The sequence below is a fragment of the Scyliorhinus canicula genome, chromosome 17 (assembly GCF_902713615.1).
Source record: "Scyliorhinus canicula chromosome 17, sScyCan1.1, whole genome shotgun sequence".
Taxonomy (NCBI): domain Eukaryota; kingdom Metazoa; phylum Chordata; class Chondrichthyes; order Carcharhiniformes; family Scyliorhinidae; genus Scyliorhinus; species Scyliorhinus canicula.
In genome coordinates, this window is record NC_052162.1 from 80,641,244 (window position 1) to 80,669,038 (window position 27,795).

Below are 27,795 nucleotides of genomic sequence, written 5' to 3' on the forward strand. Positions count from 1 at the left end.
GGGACTAGCAGCGCGGGTGCTGCACTAAGGGCTCGTTTTAACTCTTCCACAGCGCCTGTATGCTGCGGAAGCCATTCCCAGGGGGCTCCTTTCTTAAGGAGGTCTGAAAGTGGGGCGGCTTTTGTCGCGAATCCGTCTATGTGGTTCCGACAATAGCCAACCAGTCCTAAAAACGACCGGAGGGCTGAAACATTCTGGGGAAGGGGCAATTTGACAATCGAATCAATTCTTTTGAATTCGATCTCGCGTTTGCCGTGCGTGATGACTGTTCCCAAATACATCACTTTACTTTCCAATATTTGGGCCTTTTTCGGGTTAACTTTACAGCCAATTTCAGTTAAGAGTTCCAGGAGTTCGGCCAGAAGCGAAATGTGCTCTGCCTTTGTGTCTGTCTGCAGTAGTAGGTCGTCTACATACTGTACCAGACATTCGGGTCGGGAAAATTTTTCTAATCCACTTGCCAGCTGTCGGTGGAAAATGGAGGGGGAATTGTGGAATCCTTGTGGGAGGCATGTCCACGTGTACTGCTGAGTTTTAAAAGTGAATGCGAATTTGTATTGGCACGCTTTTGCCAATGGTATTGACCAGAATCCGTTACTGATGTCCAATACCGTGAAGTACTTGGCGTTGAGACCCTGCTTGAGCATGGTCTCGGGACTAGTAGCTACCGTTGGGGCTACTGCGGGGGTTACTTTATTGAGTTCCCGATAATCGATGGTCAGACGCCATGATCCATCGGGCTTCCTCACTGGCCAAATAGGGGCATTGTTGGTGGAGGCTACCGTTCTCAGTACACCTTGGTCCAACAAGCTACCTATAACTTTTTCTATTTCCACCTCTGCCTCGAGGGGAAATCTATATTGCTTTTGCGGTCGGGGGTCCTGTCCGGTAACATGAACTTGTCCAGTCATTCTGCCACAGTCATGACGGTGACTTGCAAATGCTGTCCTGTGTTTGTTTAGTAGGGCCTTAATTTGTCGGTCGGTGTGGAGTGTAGTCAGGTCGAATGAGTACTCTCCCACTGCGCTAATCCGATTAGCGTAGTCTCCTACTGTGAGGGTGGCTGGGGCTCTGTCTGCTCTAGCCATTCGCCAGACACACTGGTTCACTGGGTCGAACGACAAGCTGTGAGCGTTCATAAAATCTATCCCCAGGATGTGTTCTGCTGTCCGGGGAAGATTTACTAGAACTACGGGGTGCCTTGTGCTAATGTTCCCTAGCTGGATCGCTACGGGTGCTGTGATATGTCCCTGCTGCGAGTGTCCGGTGAACCCGCTAAGTGTAATGGTGGAGGTGGTCGGCCACGTGTCTGAGTGTGCCGTGGTTATGGAGTTAATGGTGGTGCGGGATCCTCCTGTGTCCCACAGTAACTCTATGGGCTTCCCTTTGACTTTTGCTGTGACTACGGGCCTCCCTGATGAGTCCCATAGTGTGTCACAGACCCAAGTGGGGGAGCCCGAACACCGTCAGTTCGTCTCGTCCACATTGGTGGGTCCTGACTGTACTGCTACATTGTGGATGGGTTTTGCCTTGTTGCGGTTCAGAGTGCCTGTCTGCTGGCCTCTCTGAGATCGCTGGGGTGCATTACACTCTTTTGCCCAATGCCCTAACTGTCCACAGTTATAGCATTCCTGTCCTTTCTGTTGTGGGCTGCTCTTGCCTTCATTTACCCATGCGGGCTTCTGGTGCTCTCTGACTGCTTGGATATCTGCAGCAGCCTGAGCCTCTTCTGGGGATCTAACTTTTCCTTTTGCCTGAAGCGATTGCTCCCAAGCGCGGGACAATCTTTTCAGGACCCATTTTTCGTTATGGGCCTCTTCTGAGGGGTCGTAACTATTGCAAGCGCTCTGTCCTGCTTCTGTTGCGTGTGAGATAATTGTGCGCGTCCACTTAACCATGTTTTCGCGGGTTAAATGCGCTCTATCTAGCTGTCCGAAAACTGCGCTGAAATGAATCCACAGCCTTCCTGCGAATGCTGTGGGGTGTTCGGATCTCTTCTGTCTGCACTTATTCAATCCTTCTACGGGGTCACCTCTATTGTACCCGATGGCATCTAAAATGGCGGTGTGCATCTCCTCTAGGCTGCCTCCTGCCACGTTCTGTGGGTCGGGGAGGGCTGCTACTACGCTCTGGTCTAAGCTCAGCACGGTGAGCTTAACCTGCTCTCTCTCATCCAGGCCGTACATGGTAGCCTGCTGTTTTACTTTAGCGAAAAACTGGTGGGGGTCTGCGGTGGGGAGGAACGGAGTGATCTTTTCACAAGCGTCCCTTAGCTGGGTCACTGTTAAAGGGGTGGTGTAAGTTATGTCTGGGGCGCCTTCTGATTCGGCTTTCCTCTGTGTGGTTACGGGATTCATGGGTGCGGTTATGGTCTGAGCTGTGGGGGGTTGGGGTGCCTGTCGTTTCTGCTGAGCTGCGGGCGCACATGTTCCCTGAACATAACGCTGCGCTGTCTCGCTTAATTCCTGCCAATCTGGGGCATTTTCCCCATCTAACTGTGCTCCAAAGGTGCTTTGGAAGCCATTCTGCACCGAAAGCAGAGATTGCAGTTCCGCAATCTGTTTCCTGCATTTCGCGTGGTCAACTGTGCTTTGTCTTTGTTCGGTCGTTGCAGCATGGAGTGCTCTCAAAGCTGCTTTGAGATCGGAACATTGCCTCTGCAATGCCTCCACCTGCTTCTCCGATTCCTGTCTTATCAGAACGGCACGTTGCACGTCCTGATAGGCTTTCTCATACTGGGTCTGGGAACTGTTCAGATGAGCTAGACAAGACTGGTGAGCCCTCTTGGCATCATCCACCTCTCTATCCTTCTCTGCCAACTTCCCTTTTAATTCCAGGTTTTCTTTCTCGACGTCCCTGACATCGACCTTACTCATCCTATTCCTCTCTTCTAAATCTGTCCGGAGCGTCCTGATGACCTCCTCTGCGCCTCGCAACTGTGCCAAACAGGACACAATCGCCATCGGCTTGCGTGCTTTACCTAGATTCCTTTTGTGTATTTGAGAGAGGTTCTCCCACCAAGTATGACCTATACTCCCGGGACCTGTCTCCTCATTTGCACAAAACTCTTTCCAAAGGGGCCATCCCTTTCCCTGCAGATATTTGCGGAGTTCCAGCTCCCACGTGGGACACTGGCCTACTCTGCTACTGCTGCTGGTCGCTGCGACCACAAACTTTGCTGGATCCATCAGACGTTCCATTGCCTGCATGGCCATTTCCTCTGACTCTCTTTTTATAATTTGGAACAGGGGGTTGCTGGGGTGGTGTTTCGAGAAAAGGGTACGGCTTACGCTATTTTCCGATCACAAAACTACCGAAAGTTTGTCGCAACAAAAAGCTTTCAGTTTTACCTTACAGCCCTGTTAGTACGCATGCACTAAAAACACACTTCCGAATTTCGCTTATTATTTTGAACACCTTGAATACTTGTGATCTCTTTCTTTCTCTGCAATTTGGAGTTCTAATTCAAATTTCAGGGTCCTGGACGGTGTGGGGTTTCCACTTACAACCGTGTCCCGCCAGGAGGTCGCCACTAAATGTTGCACGTTTTACTATGGGCGTAAAACGCGTTTATTGGAGTGTATTAACACGCCTCCGAGTTCGACGTGTGCTTAACACTACTAGGCTCTGTTCTATGTAATTATTTAGCTCTGGAGTCGCCAGTTGCCGTATAGGCAACGTCACAAGTATTCCAAGGTCAAGTTCAAAGTAATAAAGACGATACACCGATTAGTAAAGTTCAAACGATCAATATTTATTATACAGTTATAATAAATACTCATGCACACACTAAGAGACTAAGCTATAACTAAACTTAAGCAAACAGAATACTTATCTAACAGGAACAGGCAAGGTCAGAGAACGAGGCCTTCGTCCTGGTTTTGTCTGCAGCCTTCAGCAAGCGTTCTGGTACTTGGGAGTCTAGTGGGCTTGGATCGCGTAGCGAGCGTTGAACTTACGGTTTCGGCGGCTGGTGCTCAACGGCTGGAGTCAGGATGCAAGATGTCAGTCAGAGCCGGAGCACGGGTTTAACAGACCGGGGCTCTGTGGGGGATTTGCTTTTATACCCCTCTCTAATGTCCTTGCCCCCTTCTAGGCGGGCTCTACCTTTCGGTACCGATTGGAACGTTTCCAAACGGCTACCTTCGAAATCCTCCAATGCGGGGCTTTCCTCGATGTTGGGGGGGTGGTTTCGATATTTGTTACTCTGGTGCCATCCTGTCTACTCCACCAATTAAGTGCTACATTGAGATGGAAATGTTGCCATTGTGTGTGTCTGGATCTGGGCCGCCTCATCAGGATGTTAAGCGCTTTGCCATTAACACCTTTGGCTTGGAGATCTGCACCTGGCCAGAAAACTGGTTTGCTGCTTGCAAAATGCTAATTAGTTGAGAGCAGGCTGTCTGTTCTCACTAAACAGGCTTTCCCTGCTGTCCTCCATTTTAGTTTGGCTCAGTGTCCATTTTGCGTGGCCAGCATGGCTACACAAATCAAATCAAATCAAGTGATTATTGTGCTCTATAGATACTTTATTGTAAAGCATAACAATGCGTGCCAGTGATGGAATTTTACTTTCGCGTTATTTCAATGATTTTTCTGCTTCTTATTAATGCAGATCTGCTAGTTCTCATTCATTTGGAGTGAGTTTTGTTTAGTTTTAAAAAATGAACCTATTTGCTATTCCTCAGTTTGAAATATAAACACTGTTCCATTGGAGTCATTTTACAAAATGACATTCTTGACCAGAGCCTTAGCCACCAGGAACGCACAAGGTGATTTAAGTGCAGAAACAGGTGCACTTCCCAAAATTATCCAGCCACGTGGAAAATCATAGTGGGTATATGTTTGACTCTGAACATTTGCTCCACCTTAGCAGGGTTCTATTTACATGGGGAATGCAAATTGTACAATTAACCCTCATGCAAATAGAGTGTGAAAGAGCTGGATCATAAATCTTACTTCAAGCCTTTCCTGGTATTGGGAGCTCTGGAACTTTAGTGTTTCGTTAGAAAACAAAACTTCTCTCAGACTGAACAATTAAAGAATAATTGATTCCAAATTGCTCAATCGTAGCTGCAACCTAACCTGTAAGATATAACTTAAAGAACTGTCACTGACTGACAAAAGTTTCTTCTCAAAGAAAGATGAGTGCATCATAAGTCAAAGAATGCATGTTGACAAGTTGCTGTCTTGGGTGCATGTCACAAAGATTTAGAGGGAATTGCTGTTGTTACATGATTCTTTTAGACTTAAAGTCAAACGTAAGTCATACCAATAATGACTTTTAATCACGCTGAAATACTACAGATCAGACAAAACCCATTAACCGTTATATTGAAGTAAAGTTTTTAGCATTACTTTCTGACAGAGATTTATGGCAGATTCATGCCATCAGTCAACCTGGCTTCAAGGACAATCGACAATGGCTTGAGGTAATCGCTTTCGTTCCACTTTCGAAATGACTTACAGAAAGGCAATGATTCATTTTCTAAACTTGGAAACAAAATCAAATGACAAATTTCTGCTAATATCAAATGACTGATTTCAGTATTTTGTTCTATGCCTTAGGCCCCGCGTTTCTATAAATAACTTCCATCACGGATATAAAACTCCATTAAAAACCGGACGTCATTAGATGTCAAGTGATATGATCGGTACCTTTGAACAGTTCTGATGGTAAAGACTGATGAACATTGTTTTCCATCTTGGAAATTATTCATCTCGGACTTTTGAGTGTTAGCTGCACTTTCACGTTTTTGTTTTGAACAGTGTTATGGGTCCAGAGCCGAACCCCAATTTTGGTTAAGATCCCAGACTAGAACTTAACTATTTGTATTTAGTAAAATGTTGAGGATATGTTACTGCACTCCTGGAGTGATAATGGTGACCAGTAGACAACTTTTATGTTAAAACAAGATTTAATTTGAACACAGAATTAAGCACATTTGCAACAAAGAAATAGCTTCATAGTTGACAGTGACATCTTAGCTTGCTTCAGGAAACATTCTAATTAAGCAAACCCATACATTTCAAATACACTTATGCACTTAAGTTCTACTTCTCATCTTGGTGCAGAGTCCTCGAGAGAGAGAAACCTTTCATGACCGGACTGAAAATCCTTCTGCTCAGCTCCGAGTCCTATAGCCTTTTCCAGACAGACCTGGCACCTCCCATTAGCTTCACCAGTTGCGCTCAGAGCACACAGCATTCTTTTGACTCCTGCTCCACAACGTGCCTTGATTTGTTTAGCCAGATTCAAACTGTTACAACATTACATTAGCTAGGTATCTGCAGCAGAATATTTCTCCTGCAAAATCACTGATTACCTCACTTCTAATCACAACTCAAGCAAACATACTGTCTGTAAACATTCTAACCGAGGTTTTAATAACATTACTTTAAAAATGCAAACGATAAAATATGCAAATTTCTTATATTCATCACAATAGCATTTACAAAAATGCATGTATAAACATATACATTGGGATGTTGCTCAATAAACTAGAGAATAATAGAATATTAAATAAAGATTTAGTAAGAAAAAAGATACACAGTTATTTTTGACGCCTTTTTTCAGTTTTTTGATGATATTTGCATGGGGCAGAATTAGGACAATAGGTTATTGATATATTTGTGCTGGGAAGAGAAAACAATATTATGGAAGGTTAAGGTGCCCAGATAACATGGCAATCTGACATTTAGTGAGTATGTTAAAGCACCTGACTGTGTATTGATTTTCCAAAGCTGATTTGCTGGTGTTTATGGAGTTTGAGAGAGGACTATTGCTGGCGCAGTATATTCTGGATTGACCCATGCTTCACATGGAATTTAATGATCTTGCCCTGTTCCTGGGGAGCAAACTGGGAGTGGTTGGGAATCCATCTAATGGAGCAGTAAGGCTCCAGATTGGAGGACCTGCTACCTTCCCAAATCTGTTAAGTTTGAAGAAGAAAGGGTCAGAGACGGCTTTCTCACTTGGAGCACAATTGAGGCTATAAAGTGACTAATTAAGAGCCAGTTAAGGGCTTCACCCTGTTATCATTCAGATTCACCCAGTGGCAGGTGGTACAATGCCACTCTGGGCAAGCTGCCAGGATTACCTTGACGAGCATACCTGCAGGATGTTAAGGGGTGTTCCATCCTGCCAGAGCCCAACAGAGGAGCCCCCACCAATGCCAATGGCTGTTTTTGCAGAAAGCCAAAACTCTGCCCTTTACACCAAATCCTTCCCTCACTTCACTAGCGTCCCTCTGACTGACCCCAGAAATCCCACCCCACTTGCCTTAATTCCCGGGCTCCAATGATAATTCTCTTTCTGCAGCCTTTTTTATTACTGGCAATGACCACCACTTCTCATGGCACTGAAGACTTGCCAGCTTCTGATTGGCAAGCAGGACTTGGAATTTGGAAGATTCCCCTGCAGTAGCTTAGAACCCGGGCTGCAGTCAGCAGATTGCCTGATCGGAATTAAATCCTATTGGGGCTCGTGGAAACAGTTATGGATTTCCAACAAGTGGATGGAATCACCTTCACGATCATTAAATTATGTCCTTCCTTTCTTTGGGGGTGTTGGTCTCTGTATACAGGTGGAGGTGAGATTGTAAGACCTGTACCATATAGGCAGCCAGGAATGTTATACTCCAAAAGGATAAAACTGAAGCTAATCTTTATAGAATTTTATATTTATTTGCAGAGTTACAAATTACAAACATATATCTCCTAACCCAACAACCACAGTTTTAGTCTGCTAATCTATAGGGGTCAAGTGAATGCCGAGTTAAAGCCCACCACTTAAATACAATAGGACATAACAACAATTCATAAGGAAGAGTGTACAAACTCTTCAGAACTCCAAATGGAACTCATGCATTGCTCTTACTTTCGGCATATACACACAGGTGTTGGACCCATGTTTGTTGTCGGGAGAAGGGCAGCATGGTAGCATTGTGGATAGCACAATTGCTTCACAGCTCCAGGATCCCAGGTTTGATTCCGGCTTGGGTCACTGTCTGTGCGGAGTCTGCACATCCTCCCCGTGTGTGCGTGGGTTTCCTCTGGGTGCTCCGGTATCCTCCCACAGTCCAAAGATGTGCAGGTTAGGTGGATTGGCCATGATAAATTGCCCTTAGTATCCAAAATTTCCCTTAGTGTTGAGTGGGGTTACTGAGTTATGGGGATAGGGTGGAGGTGTTGACCTTGGGTGTGGTGCTCTTTCCAGGAGCCGGTGCAGACTCGATGGGCCGAATGGCCTCCTTCTGCCCTGTAAATTCTATGATAATCTATGAATAAGGATAAAATGATATGGATAATTAAGTGAGAAATGACATCTACTGACCAGTTGACTTACTGAGTTGCCGCAAGTGTAATAAATCAAAATTGCCTCCAATGAATCAAAGTTCAATGATTCCGAGTAACAGTTGGCAAAAGGAGGAATGTGCCTACTTGCATTATAATTTCCATGTGCTTTGTTCCCATACTAGAAGAGTGGGATAGTCTGAGGTGTCCAACTCTATAGTTTTTACCTGAGATGGATTGGTTCACTATTGCATTTTGACTGATCAGGAAGTAAATCTGTCCACTCAAGTCGCCTGAATCTAAACGGGTAGAAAATTAACTCACAACTCTCGCGCCTGAAAAATATAATGGGCATAATGCTATTTTATTTTCTCCTGTCTTTCTGCCTGTGACACATCAATTGGCTTGGCTGAGTTGCAATGGCCTCCGTACGGATGTGGGGCAGAAGAGGTGGGGTAGTGGGCTGGATTAATTCAGCCTCCACAGGTCCAGGCCTCCAGAGATGGAGAAACCTGCCGTGCTCTTTCAGTTCACTGGTCTGCTTGGCAATTTCTGACTGGTAAAACTCTCAGCTCAAATGTTAGAATGGTATGGGTTCAAGTCGCACTTCAGAGACCTGAGCACCCAATCCAGGCCCTCACTCCATTGCAATACCGAGAGAGTGCTGCACCGTCAGAGCTGCAGCACCTTAAATGACGTGTCAAACCAAGGCGCTATTGGACCTTTTAAGTGGCGGTAGAAGATCCCAAATCATAATTTCAAGGAAGAGGTGGTGTGCTCTCCCTGATATATTCCTCAGTTACCGTCACTAAAACAGGTGAGCAAATCAGTCTTATATTGGTGTTTGTGCGATGTTATTTTTGGCAAATTGATCAGCTCCATGCAGGCGGGGAAGGCACTGGGACCTGACGGGTTCCCGGCGGACTTCTACAAATAATTTGCACCAGTCCTGGCCCCACACCTAAGAGACATGTTCGCGGACTCACTGGCAGGGGGCAACCTGCCCCTCACGCAGGCCACAATCTCACTAATACCCAAAAAAGATAAAGATCTGACGGAATGTGGATCATACAGACCCATTTCACTGCTGAACGTGGGTGCGAAAATACTCACAAAGATCCTGGCCAAAAGGCTGGAGGGCTACGTACCAGAGGTGGTCGCAGAGGACCAAACGGGCTTTGTCAATGGTAGGCAGCTCACAGCGAACATCAGGCAGCTGCTGAATGTGATAATGATCCCCCGCCACCGGAGAGAGAGCACCAGAGGTGATCGTCTCTCTGGACGCAGAAAAGGCCTTTGGCCGAGTCGAATGGAGCTACCTCCTCGAGGTACTGGAACGGTTTGGGCTCGGAGCGGGATTAATCGCCTGGGTGAGGCTCCTGGACAACTCTCCCAAAGCGAGTGTCCGAACTAACACCACCAGCTCGAGGAACAAGACAGGGTTGCCCCCTGCCCCCATTCTTGTTCGCGCCAACGATTGAACCCCTGACTATAGCCCTGCCTGCGGGACACAAAAAGCTGGAAGGGAATCCGGAGAGGAGACAGAGAGCACAGAGTCTCACTCTGTGCAGATGACCTGCTCCTCTATGTCTCGAAGCCACAGGAGAGACTGAAGGCAATACTGCAAATGCTGAAACAGTTTGGAACCTTCTCGGGCTACAAACTTAACCTGGGCAAAAGCGAGACATTCCCAGTGAACCCAAAAGTGGGAGGGACGGAGCTGAAGGGGCTCCCGTTCAAAACGGCCCAGAACAGATTCCGTTACCTGGGGATCCAAATAGCCAGAGACTGGACACAGGTCCACAAGTGGAACCTGACCAGCCTGGTGGAGGAAGGAAGAAAAGACCTTTAACGGTGGGGCTCATTCCCACCCTTCCCTGGCGGGAAGAGTGCAGATGATCAAGATGAACATACTGCCAAGGTTCCTCTTCCTGTTTAGATCCATCCTGATCGTCATGCCTAAGGCCTTTTTCCTAAACATAGACAGGCTAATCATGGCGTTTGTGTGGGGGGGCAAGAACCCGAGAATTCCCAAAACGACACTGCAAACAGGGAAAGTCAGAGGGGGCCTGGCTCTACCGAGCCTACAATACTACCACTGGGCAGCAAAGGCACAAAAAGTGAGGGGATGGGTACAAGATCCCCACACAGATTGGGTACAAATGGAGGAGACATCCTGTAAAGGAACAACCCTCCGGGCCCTGGCCACAGCTGCACGCCCATCCACCTCAACAAGGTACACAATGAGCCCAGTGGTAGCGGCTACGCTGAGAACGTGGACCCAGTTGAGATAGCACTTTGGGATAACCAAAATGTCCCTTATGGCCTCCATCTGCGGCAATCACAGATTCCCCCCAGCCATGCTAGATACCACCTTCAAAAGATGGAGGTGGGACGGGGGCACACTGACGGTCAGGGACTTCTACGTAGGGCGCAGACTGGCGACACTGGACTAACTGACGAGGAAGTGGAAACTAGCAAGAGGACAGGAATTGAGACACTTCCAAATAAAGCACTTCCTCCGCAAAGAGACAGTTGGGTACCCCGGGGCCCCAGAAAGCACACTACTAGAGGACCTGATAGGCACAAGCAGCGAAAAGGGGAGGGCTATGTGGGAAAATATATGGACAGCTACTGGACAGAGCCTGAACACCACTGGACGGGACCAGACAAAAATGGGAGGATGAACTGGGGACAAGGTAGGATGGGGACTCTGGAGCGAAGCACTGAGCAGGGTGAACTCCACCCCCTCCTGTGCAAGGCTCAGCCTAATGCAGCTCAAAGTGGTGCACAGAGCGCACCTGACCAGAACCCGAATGAGCAGGTTCTTCCTGGAGCTGGAGGATTAATATCAACGGTGCCAGAGGGGCCCAGCTAGCCACACCCACATGTTTTGGGCTTACCCCAAGCTTGCTGGGTTCTGGACAGCTTTCTCCGAGGCAATGTCCAAGGTTGTGGGGGTGAGGATGAAGCAATGCCCAGTAGTGGCAATCTTCGGGGTATCGGAGCAGCCAGAGCTACACATGGGGAAGGGGGCCAACGTCGTTGCTTTCGCTTCCCTAATCGCCGAGAATCCTGCTCGGCTGGTGATCGGCAGCACCACCCAAAGCTGCAGACTGGCTCGCTGACCTCTCAGAATTTCTGCACCTGGAGAAGATTAAGTAAGCCATCCGAGGGTCAGAGGAAGGCTTCCTGGATACTTGGGGGCAGTTCATCGGCCTGTTCCAAAGCCTGTTTGAGGCCAGCAACGAGGAGTAAGCCAATGGAAAAAAGAAAAAAAACCAAAGGACTGCGCAACCCAGGGTCGGTGGGGGAGGGGGGGGGAGGGGGGAGGGGGGGGGGGGGGGGGGGGGGGAAGAAACTGGGAAAACCACAAGAGAAGAGGAAGGGTGCTAAAACCAATGGGGGGTGGGGGGGGGGGGGGAGCAGGAAGGGGGATATCATAGACCAATCCAGAGGGCAGCAAAATGTACGTACAGTTAGTCAAATGAAGGACATAACAAACCTCTCTGTAAACTAAAGCAGATTATAGCGGGCAAGAAAAATGTAATGTATATAAGTAACAACTGTTTATAAAGATGAGAAAAGCCAATAAAAAGATTTAAACAGAAAAAACAATGTCGGCACATTGATTGCCATGCATCACAACAGTAATTACGGGCACTATTTACTGACCACATTGCGCTTGAGCCAGAGCGCAACAAAGCCGTTAGGTCGCAGGAGAGGCCAAAATTGAGATTTGCGTCAGGTGCCGGTCTGTTTGAGATCTAACTGGCCCACTCCCGTTTGCTAAATCAGGATCCCACCGTGGCGGGGCGAGAAACCAATAATCGTTACTAAGGCCAATCTCCATAGAATTAACGGGAACAACCCCCTTTCTCCCATGATCTACTCGTCTCTCAAGCAAGTGGTCAAGCAAGATTAGGTTGCTGTCCCTGGTGCTCCGGGGTGGGTGGGGCGGAGCCCCTGTGGAGGGCAGATCGGTTGGGGTGGACCGGCATTGGTAGGGAGTGTCGCCCCTCAGCTGGGATGGTGTCTTAGCGCCCATAAGTCCGCCATACCACTCCCTGGATTGTGTGTATCTGTTAACATGGCAACCCCAGGCCCTGCTTGTCTACCCCACTGACCAGCCATAACCCCCGCTGACCGTGGAGGCCCCTGGCCACGCGACTGAAGGTTATTGCTGATAGGGAATTGGAAATCCTAGTTAAGTGAAAACCTCACAGTTTACAAGTGGTTCCTGTGGGTAGGCGGGCCATGTAGCACGTGGAGGTCATTGCCTAGCATGCCAATCAGACCATGATGCTTGGACACTGTGACTGAGAATTGCAGGAAGCAACACCACGGACGCAGCAGCCAATGTCAGAACACCCAGGGGCGGGGCTCCAGCACCAAGGACATCTCTACGACCGGAAGGCTTGTGTGCGCATCGGGGAGGGGGGCCAACACCCAGTCCAGGTAGCCTGCTGAGTGTTTGCTCGCACCCATCATCTGTGTGTGGTGTGCCTGTGTAGTTTAGGGTGTGGTGATGGTGGTGGTGGTGGTGAGGGGGGTGGGGGGGGGGGGGGGGGGCGGGCGGGAAGGGGGGGAGTCTAGGACCTCCATGCATGGGGAGCTGGGTCGGAAATTGGTGGTCGGTCAGCATTGCGAACGAAAATACCAGAGGCGTCAGATTTCTCGGGTGCAACGGTTTTTAATGCTGTACATATGTGTCCCCCAACTGCCACTAGCCTCTTCCCCCCCTCCCCCACCCCATTCCCCTCCCTCCTCCCCTCCCTCCCCCCATTTTACCCATTTCCCCCACAGTGCCCTCTCGGTGTGTCCTCAGGATGCACACCACAGGTGGAGGCAGCCTGCTGCCTACCGTGTACTGTGGCATTTGATGGCACAGCCGGGCATCCCCTGGGGACCCGAGGGTTCCCGACCCACTTATCGGCGGCACATGCCCCACTGTGCCAACCTGTTCCGGTGGCTGATTCCCTGGTTGGAGGGGGCGGGGGAAACCACTCCAGATGGGCTGGAGTCTGCGTGGCATTAACATCTCATGTGTGACAGGTCAGTTCTCAGGCACAGTCTCTCATGGGCAAATCCCCCCGGATCCTACCCCTGGCCCCCTGACAGTGCTCTGGTGTCAGGGTGCCAGGGTGGCACTGCCAGGGTACTACCCTGCCCTGTCCCAGGGCAGAGCCTGATTTGGGGGTATCGCTGGATTCACCTTTTGCTACTGGCTTTGTGCTGAGCGCAACAAGTTGGCTGAAACATGCCCTTAGATTCCTAAACAAAGAATTCCAGCCATAATCTTTCTTCCTCTCTGATGGGAATTTTGAAGCCTGTGAAGGTTTGGATGAGTGTCAGGGAATAATAGCCGGGAAAATGCAAGTTTCTCTATGTTTCAACTGACTTCCCAAATTTTTTTTTCCCTTTTAAATTTAGAGTACCCAATTATTTCTTTTCCAATTAAGGGCAATTTAGTGGGGTGAGACCCATGGAGAAACGGGGAGAATGTGTAAGCTCCACACAGACAGTGACCCGGGGCCGGGATTCGAACCCAGGTCCTCAGCTCCGTAGGCAGCGTTGCTAACCACTGCACCACCGTGCTGCCCCCAACTTTCCAATTTAATGGTGCACCCATGAGGTTTTTCTGGCTCACTAAAACACACAGTAAAAACCAGATGCGAACCTAATGTCAGAAAATCAATCTCAAGAAATACTGCAATAAATATTCTACCCTGATTGATCTTTTTACCGTCTGATGTGTTCGTTCGCAATACTTCTGTTGAGAGTTTACATTCTACATTATGGAGGTTTCCTGGTCACATCAGGATGGGAGTTGCCTTGGGGTGAGGGTGATGTAACTAATAGCAGCAGCAACCTGCTGTTCAGGTCCTATCGGTGTGTAACATGAGATTCAAGCAGACAAGCTACACAAAGGTTACAAAGGTTCCATTAAATTCTTTATAAACACTAATAGAAAAGCTTAATTTAAAGGAACAGATTATTTACAATGGACATGCACAGCGAATGCTCCACCTGGATACCATTGAGAGCTTAAATCCTGATCTTCAATCAGCCAGGTAGAGAGTTCAATTGGCGGAGTGCCTACTCCTAACTTCCTGTGACCAAGTTAACCTGATCACCCTGTGTCCTAGACACAAAGGGGGTCTTCTTCCCCTCGTGGCCTCTCAAACTCAAGGGTTCTGTCCAGGTGGTCTACCTAGATCTCCAGCAGCTGTTTACCCACTCCTCTGCCACCTCCCTTCTTTCCAGCCACAATCAGAGGCCTCAGTAGCCCCATTTGTCTCCTCAGCTCCTCAACGTAGCGACTCACCAGCCTTGAACCCCTGCTCCAGCTCTTTGCTGCAGCCCTGCTCGCTCTTTCTCTCTTTCTATAATGCTTCTGGTCCCTCCTTCTTCAGTTCTCACACTTGGTCAGACCCTTCTTCAGCTCTCTTCAGCTCATGCTGCATGCTCTGACTCTGTCTCCAGCTTGCCAAAGACTTTGGTGCTTGTCCCGATGGGAGACCCCAGGTCCCACCAAATCCCCTGCCCAGCATATTCCCAGTTCAATGACCTCTACTGACGGGGACCTATTGGCCCCGTAGGGAATTGTCTGCTGTGGAGCTCAGCCTCCGGACCTGCTCCAAAGCTAAAAATTGGGACACCGAGCACTCGCTCATCATCTCCGAGTCAGAGTGCAGAACGGGCGACAGCAGTGAAGCACAGAGATGTAGCTCGCTAGAGGCAGTGGGCCTACAGGCAGAGGCTGGGCTTCCTTGACATGTCAGAGTAGCGGTGTTTCAGGAGGCTCAAGTTATTGCAATTGGTGGTTACAAACACCTAAATATGGCTATCACACTTTATCAGTAACTGTCAAAATCATCACCACCCTCAATTTGTTAGATTCTGTATTTTTCCATTGTTCTATCGGAGACATATCGAGGTTCTCCCAATCAGCAGCTCATAAATGTATTGGATAGGTCACTGATGGTTTGTTTGGCAAAGCCAGTAATTATGCCACCATTGCTTGTGAAGATGGTAGTCGGGAGGTGTGACCATTTGGTTTCTCACAGCTGCATATTTAAGGCAATCTGCACAACCACAGATCACCAAGATTAATTGTTAACTGCAATCAATGCTGTCTGGTGTGCAATCACAAAAATATATTTCTACAGGTGTATGTGCAAGATTCCTGGGAAGCAACATACTGTTCTCATTCTGTGACAGCCTGATGTCTGTGATGTTTTCTGCCTTGCAAGCAAGCTGAAGAGGTGGCTGCTGGGAGCCCGGGATACTCATTTCAAACTTGGCTGATGACGCCATCACAAACTTGACCAATAAGACCCAACAGCAGTGTCATAATATACACATTGGTATATAATGGTGCAGACACACACTGACTGACACACTTCAAGACCAATCAACACACACAACACAGCAGCCAATCACCAGTTAGAGCACGCTCACTATAAAGCCAGAGGGCACTAGTTTTCCCGCTCATTCGGGATGCAGCCTCTGAGAAGGACAGAGCTCGCAGCTTGTAGCACAGATCTTTACCATGTGCTAACAGTCTAGATTGGTCAAGATAGGCATAGGTCTTCAGTTTAATCTAACATAGTATCGACCCACAGTGAAAGTATGTGCAACAGTTCCTAGCTTAATAAAATAGTGTTGTACTATTCCAAGTGTTGCTGGCTTTTTTATGGTACTGCTAAGGTAAACGCAGTCTCCACAGATCCAGAGTACCCAACACATCATGGTACCAGTACGTGATGTTAGAACGTAGCTTCAAGACTATAATCACCTTCAAGTGATCTGCCTTCGACTAGCAATCAGCCATCCTGCAAAATGGACAGCGTCCGACCCTCCACCGCCGCTCCGCATCACCGGTAACCTCGGGGCCAACTGGAAAATCTTCAAACAACGCTTCCAGCTTTACCACGCTATGCGCAGATTGAAAAGGAGTGCCTGGGCCTTCTTACCGGAGTCGTTAAATTCCATGACTATGTCTACGGACTCCCTCAGTTCACCGTCGAAACAGACCATAGACCGCTGGTCAATATCATTCAAAAAGACCTTAACGACATGACGCCTCGCCTGCAGCGCATTCTTCTCAAGCTCAGGTACTATGACTTCCAGCTTGTATGCACCCCGGGCAAGGAGCTCACCATCGCTGATGCCCTTTCCCGGTCTGTCACCACACCATGTGACCCAGCGGGATTTGTTTGCCAGGTTGATGCCCATGTGGCATTCGCTGCCTCCAATCTGCCTGCCACGGATGAACGCCTCGTCCAAATTCGTCACGAATAGGCTGCCGACCCCTTGCTCCAGCATGTCATGCGCCACCTAATGGACGGATGGCTCAAGGGTCAATGCCCTTAATTCTATAATGTCAGAGATGATCTGGCGGTAGTAGACGGGGTTCTTCTCAAACTGAATCGCATTGTCATCCCGCACAGCATGCGCCAGCTTGTCCTCGAATAGCTCCATGAGGGCCACCTAGGAGTGGAGAAATGCCGCCGACGGGCCCATGAGGCAGTGTACTGGCCTGGGATTAATGAGGACATAGCTAACACCGTGCTCAACTGCCCAACATGTCAGCGATTCCAGCCTGCGCAACCACGGGAAACTTTGCAACCCCATGAGTTGGACACGTCGCCCTGGACCAAGGTGGGCATCGACCTGTTCCATGCGCTTGGCCGAGACTATGTCCTCATTATGGACTACTTCTAGAACTACCCGGAGGTGGTAAGGTTGCACGACCTCACCTCAGCTGCAGTCATTCGTGCGTGGAAGCTTCGCTCGACACGGCATCCCGCTCACGGTCATGTCCGACAATGGCCCCTGTTTCGCCAGTCAAGAGTGGTCCAACTTTGCCATACGGTCCAACTTTGCACATGTCACGTCCAGTCCCCTGTACTCCCAATCCAATGGCAAAGCAGAGAAAGGAGTACATATCGTCAAACGGCTCCTATTGAAGGCGGCCGATGCTGGTTCTGATTTTTACCTTGCCTTGCTTGCCTACCGCTCCGCCCCCTTGTCCACTGGCCTGTCACTGGCTCAACTACTCATGAATCGCACGCTGCGGATGACGGTTCCGGTCCTTCGCCGGATGCAGCTAACTCGTGCCCAGCACAAGGCGGCCTACGACTCCCATGCTAATGATCTCCCTGTTCTGGCTCCCGATGACAACGTCCGCGTCCATCTTCCAGATGGTGGCTGGTCCACTACCGCTGTCGTGCTCCGACAAGTGGCCCCCCGTTAGTTCCTGGTTGTTTACCGGATGGCTCTCTTCTGCGACGCAATCGGCGTGCACTGCGACTCATCCCGCGCTCGCTGGTTTGTATATAATGTTGCTCTAGTTACTCCTTTGCTGCATACTGTCCTTCTGCACTAGACACCTTCAAATGTAAATAGCTTAGTCTTTATGTACATAGTCTTGTAAATATGCCTTCACATACCACACGTAGTTAGGAACATTCTCACCACACATTATTTATTACCACATCCACATATTTTTTTTAAAGGGGGGGATGTCATAATATTCACATCAGTATATAATGGTGCAGACACACACTGACTGACACACTACAAGGCCAATCTTGCTGCAGTGGAATGTTATACAAAGTGCAACACACTATGATTATGCCAGAGTGCCTGGTTAGTGTGTTCTGAAGGACATTTATGCCTCTGTCTGGATGCCCTGGTCTGATTATTAACTTTAATCACTTCTGACCCTTGTTGTATCCTCTTATAGGAGGCTTCATTTTATACCTTCCTTCAGGGTGTTACGACACGCTGAGCTAGTGCGTGGTCAATTCCAGCCCTACTTGACCCAAGTCACAGCAAAATTGAAATTAACTCTTAATTTTAAAAATACACAAAATCTTTGGCTGCCCAAATCTGTCGTCCTTACCTGGTCTGGCCTACTTGCGACTCCAGATCACAGGGATGTGGTTAACTCTTAAATACTCTCATGGATGGGCAACAAATGCTGGCCCAGCCCGTTATGCCTAGACACCCAGATCCCATGAACGAATAAAAAAACCTAAGTTATAACCTGAATCTGTATTGTTGCATTGAAATTGCGTGTTCACTAATGTGGGAGTACTTCAATAGGCTTGCCATACAGACATTGCAGTATAATTATATAAACTGCACAATGGAAGCCTGGATAATGTTCAGGTAACCACATCATAGCACAACCAATATTTAGTCTGTAATGTGCATTTAATAATTTTAGCAGCTTGTCTTATTGTGTATAAATTATATTAATTTATTCAGGTATATTTTATTTTAGTTTGTAATTCGGTACATTGGGTCAAAATCCATTTTTAAATGTGTGCAACTGAATACAAATCACGGTAGCATGGTGGTTAGCATCAATGCTTCACAGCTCCAGGGTCCCAGGTTTGTAAAAATGTTAAAAATCCTCATCATCAAACTTCTGCTCCACTTTCTGAGAAAAGAGTTGCTTTCGCCCTTTTCTTTTTCACATATCCTGCACTGTGTATTCAGATCTTTTGTTACCAGGTGAATTATCATTAAGAAGATAAAAAGAAATCTCCAATACAGGTCGGAACATAGATAAGAACTGTATGTATCAGTAAACGTTTGTGAACTCTTCCTGTTTAAGCAGTGATAACAAGAGAGGTAGAGCATTCATCACCTTCCAATGATGGTTCTGACGTCCGATCCTGTCACTGACATCAATTACAGAGCGGACTGGAGCAAAAACGAGCGGCAAAGGGTGACATGACAAAATAGCCATTGGAAGAAGATTAATTGGCTCCAAAGAGTTTAAAACAGAGCTCGGAGAAGCTGACAGTCAGCAGAGACATCATGTACACCTGGACGCTCATCTGCGCTGTGGCTATCCTGTCGGCAGCTGGTCGGTTGAAAGCTCTTCCAGTCTTTCCCGAGACCTCGAGGATACAAGAAGGTAAGTGGAACAGCACTAGTGTCGAAGACAACTTTTATATTGGCAAACCTATTTTCTTTGTGCATCTGTTACGTCCCGTTTATCCTATAGATTTGTGTCAATAAGCAACTAGACTGACAGTGGCTGAACTCAGGACACCAGCATCTATCTGGCAAAGAGTTGAGCTTCACCCAATGTCAGTAGGTTGAATGGAGCAGCACAAGTCTTGGAAATGGCCACACAGTGAACATACTGTTCCAATGGTTGTCTATTTCAAATGTTACAAATTTTACATCCTTCATTTGAATAACTGATGTCAGATAATGTCACAATAGGAAATAAGACTAATCTAAGTGCTGGATAATGTAGTTCAATGGAAAGATAGACCTTTATATGAAAAATGGAAGAAATCATCAACAAACCAAAGTTAAAATATGTTTCCTCTAAGGGAAAGAAGCATCAAAACACCTTGGGCTGAATTCTCCGCCACCGGGATTCTCCATTTTGCCGGCACCCTGGGGGTTTCCCAACGGCGTGGGGCTGCCACACAATGAAAAACCCCATTGACCAGCCGGCGAAATGAAGAATGCCAACAACGTACTGCACCAGAAATCTGGTGAAACCCGCCCCTTATCTTTCCCCAATAATTATTTGTGAGGCACTACACGCTTTCAGATGTTCAAAAAGTCATACTGCAGAGAAGGAAGCCTGTCAGCCCCTCATGCCTGTGCTAGCTCTTTGAAAGTATCATCCAATCCCATAATCTTTCTTCAAAGCGCTTCAATTTTTTTCCATTTCAAGAATTGATCCAATTTCCTCTTGGAAGTTACTGTGGAATCTGTTTCCATCCCTGCAGGCAATGCATTCCAGAGCATAACAGCGCGCTGCATAAAAAAACATCTCCTCATCCTCCCCTGTGATTCATTTGTCAATTAAATCTGTGTCCTCTGTTTACTGACTGTCACACGGAATCAGCTCCTCCCCATATAATCTATTCATACACCTCAAAATTGTAAACATCTTTATTATATCTCCTTAATTTTCTCTGCTTTAAACATCTCTAATTTCTCTTTTTAACTGAATTCCCTCTCTCCAAGTACCATTCTAAGTGTTGTCACACCCTCAAACATTTTGTTCATTATTTTAGGATTATACTTGAGCCTTGCAGATATTCACAATGTCTTCTGTCCCTCTGCAAACCAGAAGTTAGATGTAAAAAGTGTGCATTGTTTGTATTGTAGGAGGATTAACTCATATGAACAATGATATTTCTTACACTTTGACACTTTTGTGGTGGAGATATTGGATTCTTTCCAAGTTATCTTATGCACTGACATCACCTTCGCACACCAATTGTACACCCCACAAGTCTCAAACCCATATCCACTGTCTTTGAAAGATCTACGCAGCGGATATGCTTCGAAGGACATATTCTTTGTTAGATCTGTTCATTTCTCGTCTGACTCATTTGAAAGCTGATTTTGTCCTTCAAATTACAAGTGTATTTTATTTTACATAATGCCCCACATACAGAACCTCCAGGGCGGTGCTAAGAGGAACTGTGATGATGTGCACAGAACATGGCTAAATCCACAGTTAGGAATATGCTGCACCTTCACAGACTCCACAGTCCCTGTCATAACCTTACATCCCATTTGTTTCAGAGGCAATGATCTTTTGAAGTGTGGCCATTGTTTTAATGTGCATAAGCACAGTCAATTTTCACACAGCAAACTCCTACATAAAGTTATATACAGTTCTAAATCTGCTTTTGATTTGATTTTTAGTGCAAAAGGTCCTCAAACATTTATTATATGTACGACTGCTATTTTGCTTCAAGACAAATTAAGCAACACAGCATAATCAGCAAATCGATATCGGAGCACAGCTGGTAATTTATAGTAATTTACACTGTGTCACGCGTCTTGGATTGTATTTTCTTCTTCGTTATTATTCGTATAAAACTGGATATGATCACAAAATAGATTCTGCCACTTCATACTTGTGTTTTGACTTTTCAATAAAACTAACAGATCTATGGTGCTGCTCAGGACTAGCTTCAGGAAGGTAAGACAAATGTTGTATTGAGGGGGTTCTGCACTCCCGGAGATACCATCTTTCAGATAAAGCCCCCACCTCTTGGATAGGTGTACGCGTTCTTGTGACTCTATTGAAAAAACAGCAGATTAATTCTCCCTGATGTCGATGGCAATACCAATTCTCCAACCAACATTACTCCAACTGATTATCTTGTCATTTATGTCATAACTTTATGTGGGACAATGCTGGGTGTAAGTTGACTGCTGTGATAATGACTGCACTGCAAAAGTAGATCATTATCTCTGAAATAAACCGGATGCAAGCTTATGATAGTGCTATATAAATCAAAATCCCTTCTATTACAATCATGAGATTACTATACTGTACGATGCACTATTATTCTGTGAAGATGTTGTCCCCTTAAGGCTGCATGCTATGCTTGCTATACCTTCCTCAGGCAATTAGATGATTAAGGTTCATTGATGATCATAGTCCCTTCCTTTTCCATGCACTTTTTTGAAAGGGTGATTCCTGAAGTCAATTAGAAGTTATTTTCTGTTGACATGAGAGTATCTCTGTGTATTGGAAATTAAACATGTTTGTATCTGAGGTTACAGTTAAGGCAATCTGGTGATGTTATTTCTGGGCGGTGGAGGCCGGGACATTGAGTGTCTTTAAGACAGAAATTGATAAATTCTTGATTTCTCGAGGAATTAAGGGCTATGGGGAGAGAGCGGGTAAATGGAGTTGAAATCAACCATGATTGAATGGTGGAGTGGACTCGATGGGCCGAATGGCCTTACTTCCGCTCCTATGTCTTATGGTCTTATGGTGACTGAGGCTGACATTGAACAACGGAAAGTTAAGTAGTATTGTCTTGCATGAGCAACATAAATTTTTGTTAAACGTCCAGCATGTTTAACTAATAAAAAGAAGGGAGCTATCGAGAACATAGAACATACAGTGCAGAAGGAGGCCATTTGGCCCATCGTGTCTGCACTGATCCACTTAAGCCCCCACTTCCACCCTATCCCCGTAACCAAATAACCACTCCTAACCTTTTTGGTCACTAAGGGCAATTTAGCATGGCCAATCCACCTAACCTGCACGTCTTTGGACTGTGGGAGGAAACTGGAACACCCGGAGGAAACCCATGCAGACACAAGGAGAACGTGCACAGACAGTGCCTCAGCGGGGAATCGAACCTCGGACACTGGCACTGTGAAGCCACAGTGCTATCCACTTGTGCCACCGTGCTGCCAATCTCCTGGCATTAAGCTTTTCTCTCATCTTATTCTGACGAGGCAATTCAAACATTTGAAACTCAGGGGAGATAATGTACTTTTCAGTTTAATTTTCATGCTGACATACAAATATGAGAATTAGGAACAGGAGTAGGCCACTCGGCCCGTCAAGCCTGCTCCGCCATTCAATAAGATCATGGCTGATCAGATTGGAACTTCAACCCCACATTCCCGACTTTTACTCTCAATAACCTTTCAAGCTCATTGCTTTTCACTTTTGATTTCTCCTTGTCTTTTCCATCACAAAGACAGTGACTAGAATGTCGGAATCCCATCGGAGACAGAAATGGAGATTAATGGGCCCGGAATTTCCTAACATTAGCCAGCAAGCCCGCTTCCTAGCACAGTCCCTCCTCCGGAGCATATTTAAGGATTCCAGGTCAGGGTGATGCGACTACCCACCCTCAAGTGATAGATAGGCATCATCGGCCATTAAGGGCTTATTACGGTTCCTCTCCTGCGCCAACTGGCATTTCTCAGTCGGCAGGTGTGCCTCCTACTGTGCCCAGAACATGGTAGTGTACCAACATCAACCCAAGAGGCTGGTGCTCCTGGGGAAATTTAACGCCCTTCCCCCCCCCCCCCCAAATCCCCCACTAACCCCCACACAATCAGCTGATGCAGAACAATGGCCACAGCTGCAGCTACCCTCAAAACAGCTGTGAATAGTTTTAATTTCAACTATTTTAAAAATGTTGAGGGGGCACTTCCATCTTGAGGTGTCTTCTATCACCCTTATTTCCAGTGGCAGGCTGTAGCCTTCTCACTGTTGGAGGCTCTCCTATTGGCCATCTAATGTTGGGAGCCCACCTGTCATCCTTAATTGGTGGTGGAGCATGTCCTCTGGCCCCTAATTGGCCAATTCAACAGAAATTGCATTGGGCGTGTCACACCCACACTGTGCGGGGTTGCCACCTGAAAATAATCTCAATGTTGGGGTCCTGACTCAAAACAAAAACCATGCCAGTCGCTGTCTGTGATGTGATCCCAAGGTGACAGAGAGCTCCCCATCCACCTGGCCCACATGTTAATTTCGGGCCTGTTTCATAGTGCAGGCCATCACAGGCTTTCTTCTTCTGGAGATTGGTTAACCGTAGCCCAACATTTTCAGTAAGGTTCATTGTGATGCACAAAGGCAGGAGGGAGACAGTGGAATCACTGGGCTAGTAGTCCAGAGGCTCAGGTTAATGTTTGGCCTATAAAGGGTTCAAATCCCACCACGGCAGCTGATGGAATTTAAACTCAATAATCTGGAATAGTACATTTCTGGCGGTGGTTTTCCACAACTTAAGGGCGTGCATGAATGGCAATGGATGACGGCTGGCCACTCAAAGAGGACCAGGCAGGTAGTGCAGGAGGCCTCAGGACGCACCTCGCTTTCCAACCAGCATTCAGTCCTGAATTGATGGGAGTGATGGTTCCTCTAGGGAGTGCAGCCAGAGCCAAGTCTACAGCAACAAGGATGCTTCAACTGAGTTTGGGGATTCTATTGTTGGGGGAACAGAAAAACATTGCTGCATTTCCAGATGTGAGTTGGTATGTGAGGATCTTGGTACCGGGATGTTACTGAGTGGCTGTTGATCATTCTGGGGATTCTGAGGACAGGGGGGGGGGGGGGGGGGGGGGGCGGTGCAGAGCATCAGAGGTCATGGTCCAGGGACATAGTTGGAAGGAGTCATGAGGTCCTGCAGATATATTTTAAGCAGCTAAAAAAGAGGCAAAGAAGCAGAAGTTCAATGGTAGTAATCTTTGGATTACTCCTGATACCATGGACCAGTCAATATATAAATAGGAGGCTGCAGAGGATGAACATTGGAACCAGTTTTCTTTGGGGGGGGGGGGGGGGGGGAGGAGAGGTAGGACATGTCCACACAGGGTGATTTGCTAGTGCTGTGGTTAAGGGTAGAAACTAATTTGTTAAGGGAATGAGGACCAGTACACAGCATTAGAAAGGATAAACAAGGCGCACAAAGGATTGGATTAGATAACACGAGAGTAAGAAAGAATAAGACAATATGTGGGATCAGACCAAGAGAAAATACAATAAGTTCTCAATGAGGTTTACAGTGCCTGTATGTAACTACACAAATTGTGTTAAATAAGGTTGCCTGGGGATTAGTTAAATTGCAGTTGCAGAAAGCCACCATGGTTGAAAATGACCTCCTTAATAGGCTCCAACAAATTTGTATAAGGCAGCACTTTTGACGGTGCATCACTGAATTGTCAACAATCTCGGTTTTTGCATTTTAGTCCTGGAGGTGAACTTGACCCACATCCTTCTGATTCAGAGACAAGGGCAGTGTAACTGAGCCACCCTACTATTATCCTGGAGGCGAGATCAGTGAGCCTTTCCATTGAAAATCTCACAAGCTTCCAGTCTGACAATTCGTGGGTACCGAGGTACCAATTCGCGGGTAGTGGTATTGTCGCTGGACTAGTAATCCAGCAGACCAAGGGTAAATCTGAGATCTCGGGTTCGAATCCCACCACGGCTGATGGTGAAATTTGAATTTGGTAAATTTGGATAGCCATTGTCATAAAAGTACCCATCTGGCTCACTTATTTGGATTTTCCCTTTAGGAAAGGAAACCTACCTTCCTTACTCAGTCTGGCCTACATGTAACTCCAGATCTCCAGCAATGTGATTGCCTCTGAGCAGGGCACTCAGTTCAAGGGCAATTAGGATTGGCAATAAATACTGGCCAAGCCAGCAATGCCCACATCCCATGAATGAATTTTTAAAAAGACATTCAGCTCATTTCTAAACCCTTCTGATTTCACAAATGCCATGACATAAATGGCCAACAAAAAACAAGCAATAGACTTACGCCAAGGAGCTGCTTCCATCTCTTAAAGGCAGGATTGCACCAAGTCTTGACGTTATTTCACATTAGTCAGCGTATCATGGAAATATTATTTTAGTAGATGAACATTTTTAAAAAAGCTACATTTTAACAACTCTTTTTATGTATACATAGGGCCTCACGGTAGCATGGTGGTTAGCATCAATGCTTCACAGCTCCAGGGTCCCAGGTTCGATTCCCGGCTGGGTCGCTGTCTGTGTGGAGTCTGCACGTCCTCCCCGTGTGTGCGTGGGTTTCCTCCGGGTGCTCCGGTTTCCTCCCACAGTCCAAAGATGTGCGGGTTAGGTGGATTGGCCATGATAAATTGCCTGTAGTGTAAGGTTAATGGGGGGATTGTTGGGTTACGGGTATGTGGGTTTAAGTAGGGTGATCATTGCTCGGCACAACATCGAGGGCCAAAGGGCCTGTTCTGTGCTGTACTGTTCTATAAACACAATAACTAATAATAACTGGAGTTATAAAATGCCTTTAAATATAGTAAAATGACTCAAGGTGCTTCACAGAAGCGTTTTTAAACATGATTTGATACTGCGCCACCTAAGGTAAATTAGGACAGATGAAGAAAAATATTATCATACTGATAGGCAGCCCGGTGGCATTGGTGCCTCACAGCACCAAGGACCCGGGATCAATTCCAGCCTTGGGTGACTCTGTGGAGTTTGCACTTTTTCCCCATGTCTGTGTGGGTTTCCTAGGGGCGCTCCGGTTTCCTCCCAAAGTCCAAAGATGTGCTGGTTAGGTGAATTGGCCGTATGAATATGCCAAATTATACCTTAGTGTCCAAAAAAGATGTATAACTTATGTTAAGGGGTTATTGGGATAGGGCAGGGGACTAAGCTTGGGTGGAGTATTCTTTCAGAGAGTCACTGTAGGCTCGATGGACCGAATGGCACTGTAGGTATTCTATGAACATGGAGTATTATAAACTGACAGCTCGGTGTAAAATTTCCTGTTTTAATTTATGCAACCAACAATTAAAGAAGACAACATCTCATTGGTTCTGACAACTTTCAGCCCCATCCTCCAACTGATTTAATTGACAGCTTTCAGCCACACCCTCCAACTAATTTGATGAACAGCTTTCAGCCCCACCCCCAACTGATTTGATTGACAGCTTTAAGAACATAGAACATACAGAGCAGAAGGAGGCCATTCAGCCCATCGAGTCTGCATCAGCCCACTTAAGCCCTCACTTCCACACTATCCCCATAACCCAATAACCCCTCCTAACCTTTTTGGTCATTAAGGGCAATTTAGCATGGCCAATCCACCTACCTGCACATCTTTGGACTGTGGGAGGAAACCGGAGCACCTGGAGGAAACCCACGCAGAAAAGGGGGGAACGTGCAGACTCCACACAGAGAGTGCCCCAACGGGGAATCAAACCTGGGACCCTGGCGCTGTGAAGCCACAGTGCTATCCACTTGTTTTACCGTGCTGCCCTACCCTCCGACTGATTGATTGACATGCTTCAGTAAAATCTCCAATCCTGCTGAAAATGAATAATTTTGCTATGAAACATTAGCAAGTTAATATCTGGGTTGAAATGTCAAGTGTCAGCATGACAAACTAACTGATAGTTAGCTGGTAGGAAACAGAATTGTTACAAGTGTTGGAAAGATGGGGAGGATGCAGCTCGTGCAGTTGACTAATTGTTGGACTCATTTTTGCCTTAACATTTGACAGAATTTGACCCCAGAATGACTGAGGATGCAGTTGGGTTCCTGTCGAATGACCTTCCTTCTCTTGGAGCTAGGAGAATGGCCGACTTCTATTCTGCGTTTCCAAAGCAAGAGGAGATGGTGCTCGACCTGGGAGCTGCGGGTCCACAGGAAGGTGGGAAATGCTTTCCTACAAATTTTGTAGCATGCACTATTGGGCCATTTCCTTTTGACTTCATGATCATTTCTGTTCTTTCTTTTGCAAACTGCTCATACAGAAGTTGTTGTATAACAGTGGCTGGCTTAAACCCAACCCTGACTCTTCTGTTCTTCTGCATGATTTTGGTAAAGTTCTGATTTATTTTGGCTGATAAAACTCTTCTGTTCAATGCACCCTTATCCACAATTAATCCCCACCTCTATTATTTTTGGCGTTGGCTTGTACTGTATGGTTTGTTGCCATGACTTCAGGATTGCTGATGATAAGCCTTGCTTCAACATCCCTGAACTAATATATTGCTTTAATTGTTTGTAGATACTGTAGAGACACTTGGAGATAATGCCAACCTGGTAAGTATAAGGATAAGTTCACTAGCTGGGATTCTCCATTAGCCGGTGCTGAAATCAGGAAAGGCAATTGGGCGGTGAATCAGTTGCGGCGCTGAAATTGCAGCAGGCGCCGATTTGACCCCAAATTGCAATGTTCCAGCACC

At 46.8% G+C, this 27,795-nt stretch overlaps 2 protein-coding genes across 4 annotated transcripts in view; one reads left to right on the forward strand and one right to left on the reverse strand.

Annotated features, from left to right (window-relative positions):
• Positions 1 to 27,795, forward strand: part of urp1 (urotensin-related peptide 1) — a 66,388-nt gene that overhangs the window by 31,156 nt on the left and 7,437 nt on the right. The window contains exons 2-4 of one of the 3 annotated variants that reach the window (XM_038775627.1): positions 19,012 to 19,234; positions 27,108 to 27,257; positions 27,618 to 27,652. In XM_038775627.1, the coding sequence (XP_038631555.1) occupies positions 19,135 to 19,234; positions 27,108 to 27,257; positions 27,618 to 27,652 (285 nt within the window). In that variant the 5' untranslated portion in view covers positions 19,012 to 19,134. Of the gene's footprint in view, positions 1 to 19,010; positions 19,235 to 27,107; positions 27,258 to 27,617; positions 27,653 to 27,795 lie in introns of those variants that run through there. The other 2 variants (XM_038775628.1, XM_038775629.1) reach the window with 2 other exon arrangements.
• clic2 (chloride intracellular channel 2) overlaps positions 21,249 to 27,795 on the reverse strand; it is a 74,248-nt gene continuing 67,701 nt past the window's right edge. The window contains exon 7 of the mRNA XM_038775626.1: positions 21,249 to 21,380. Within this exon, the coding sequence (XP_038631554.1) occupies positions 21,333 to 21,380 (48 nt within the window). The 3' untranslated portion in view covers positions 21,249 to 21,332. The remainder of the gene's footprint in view (positions 21,381 to 27,795) is intronic.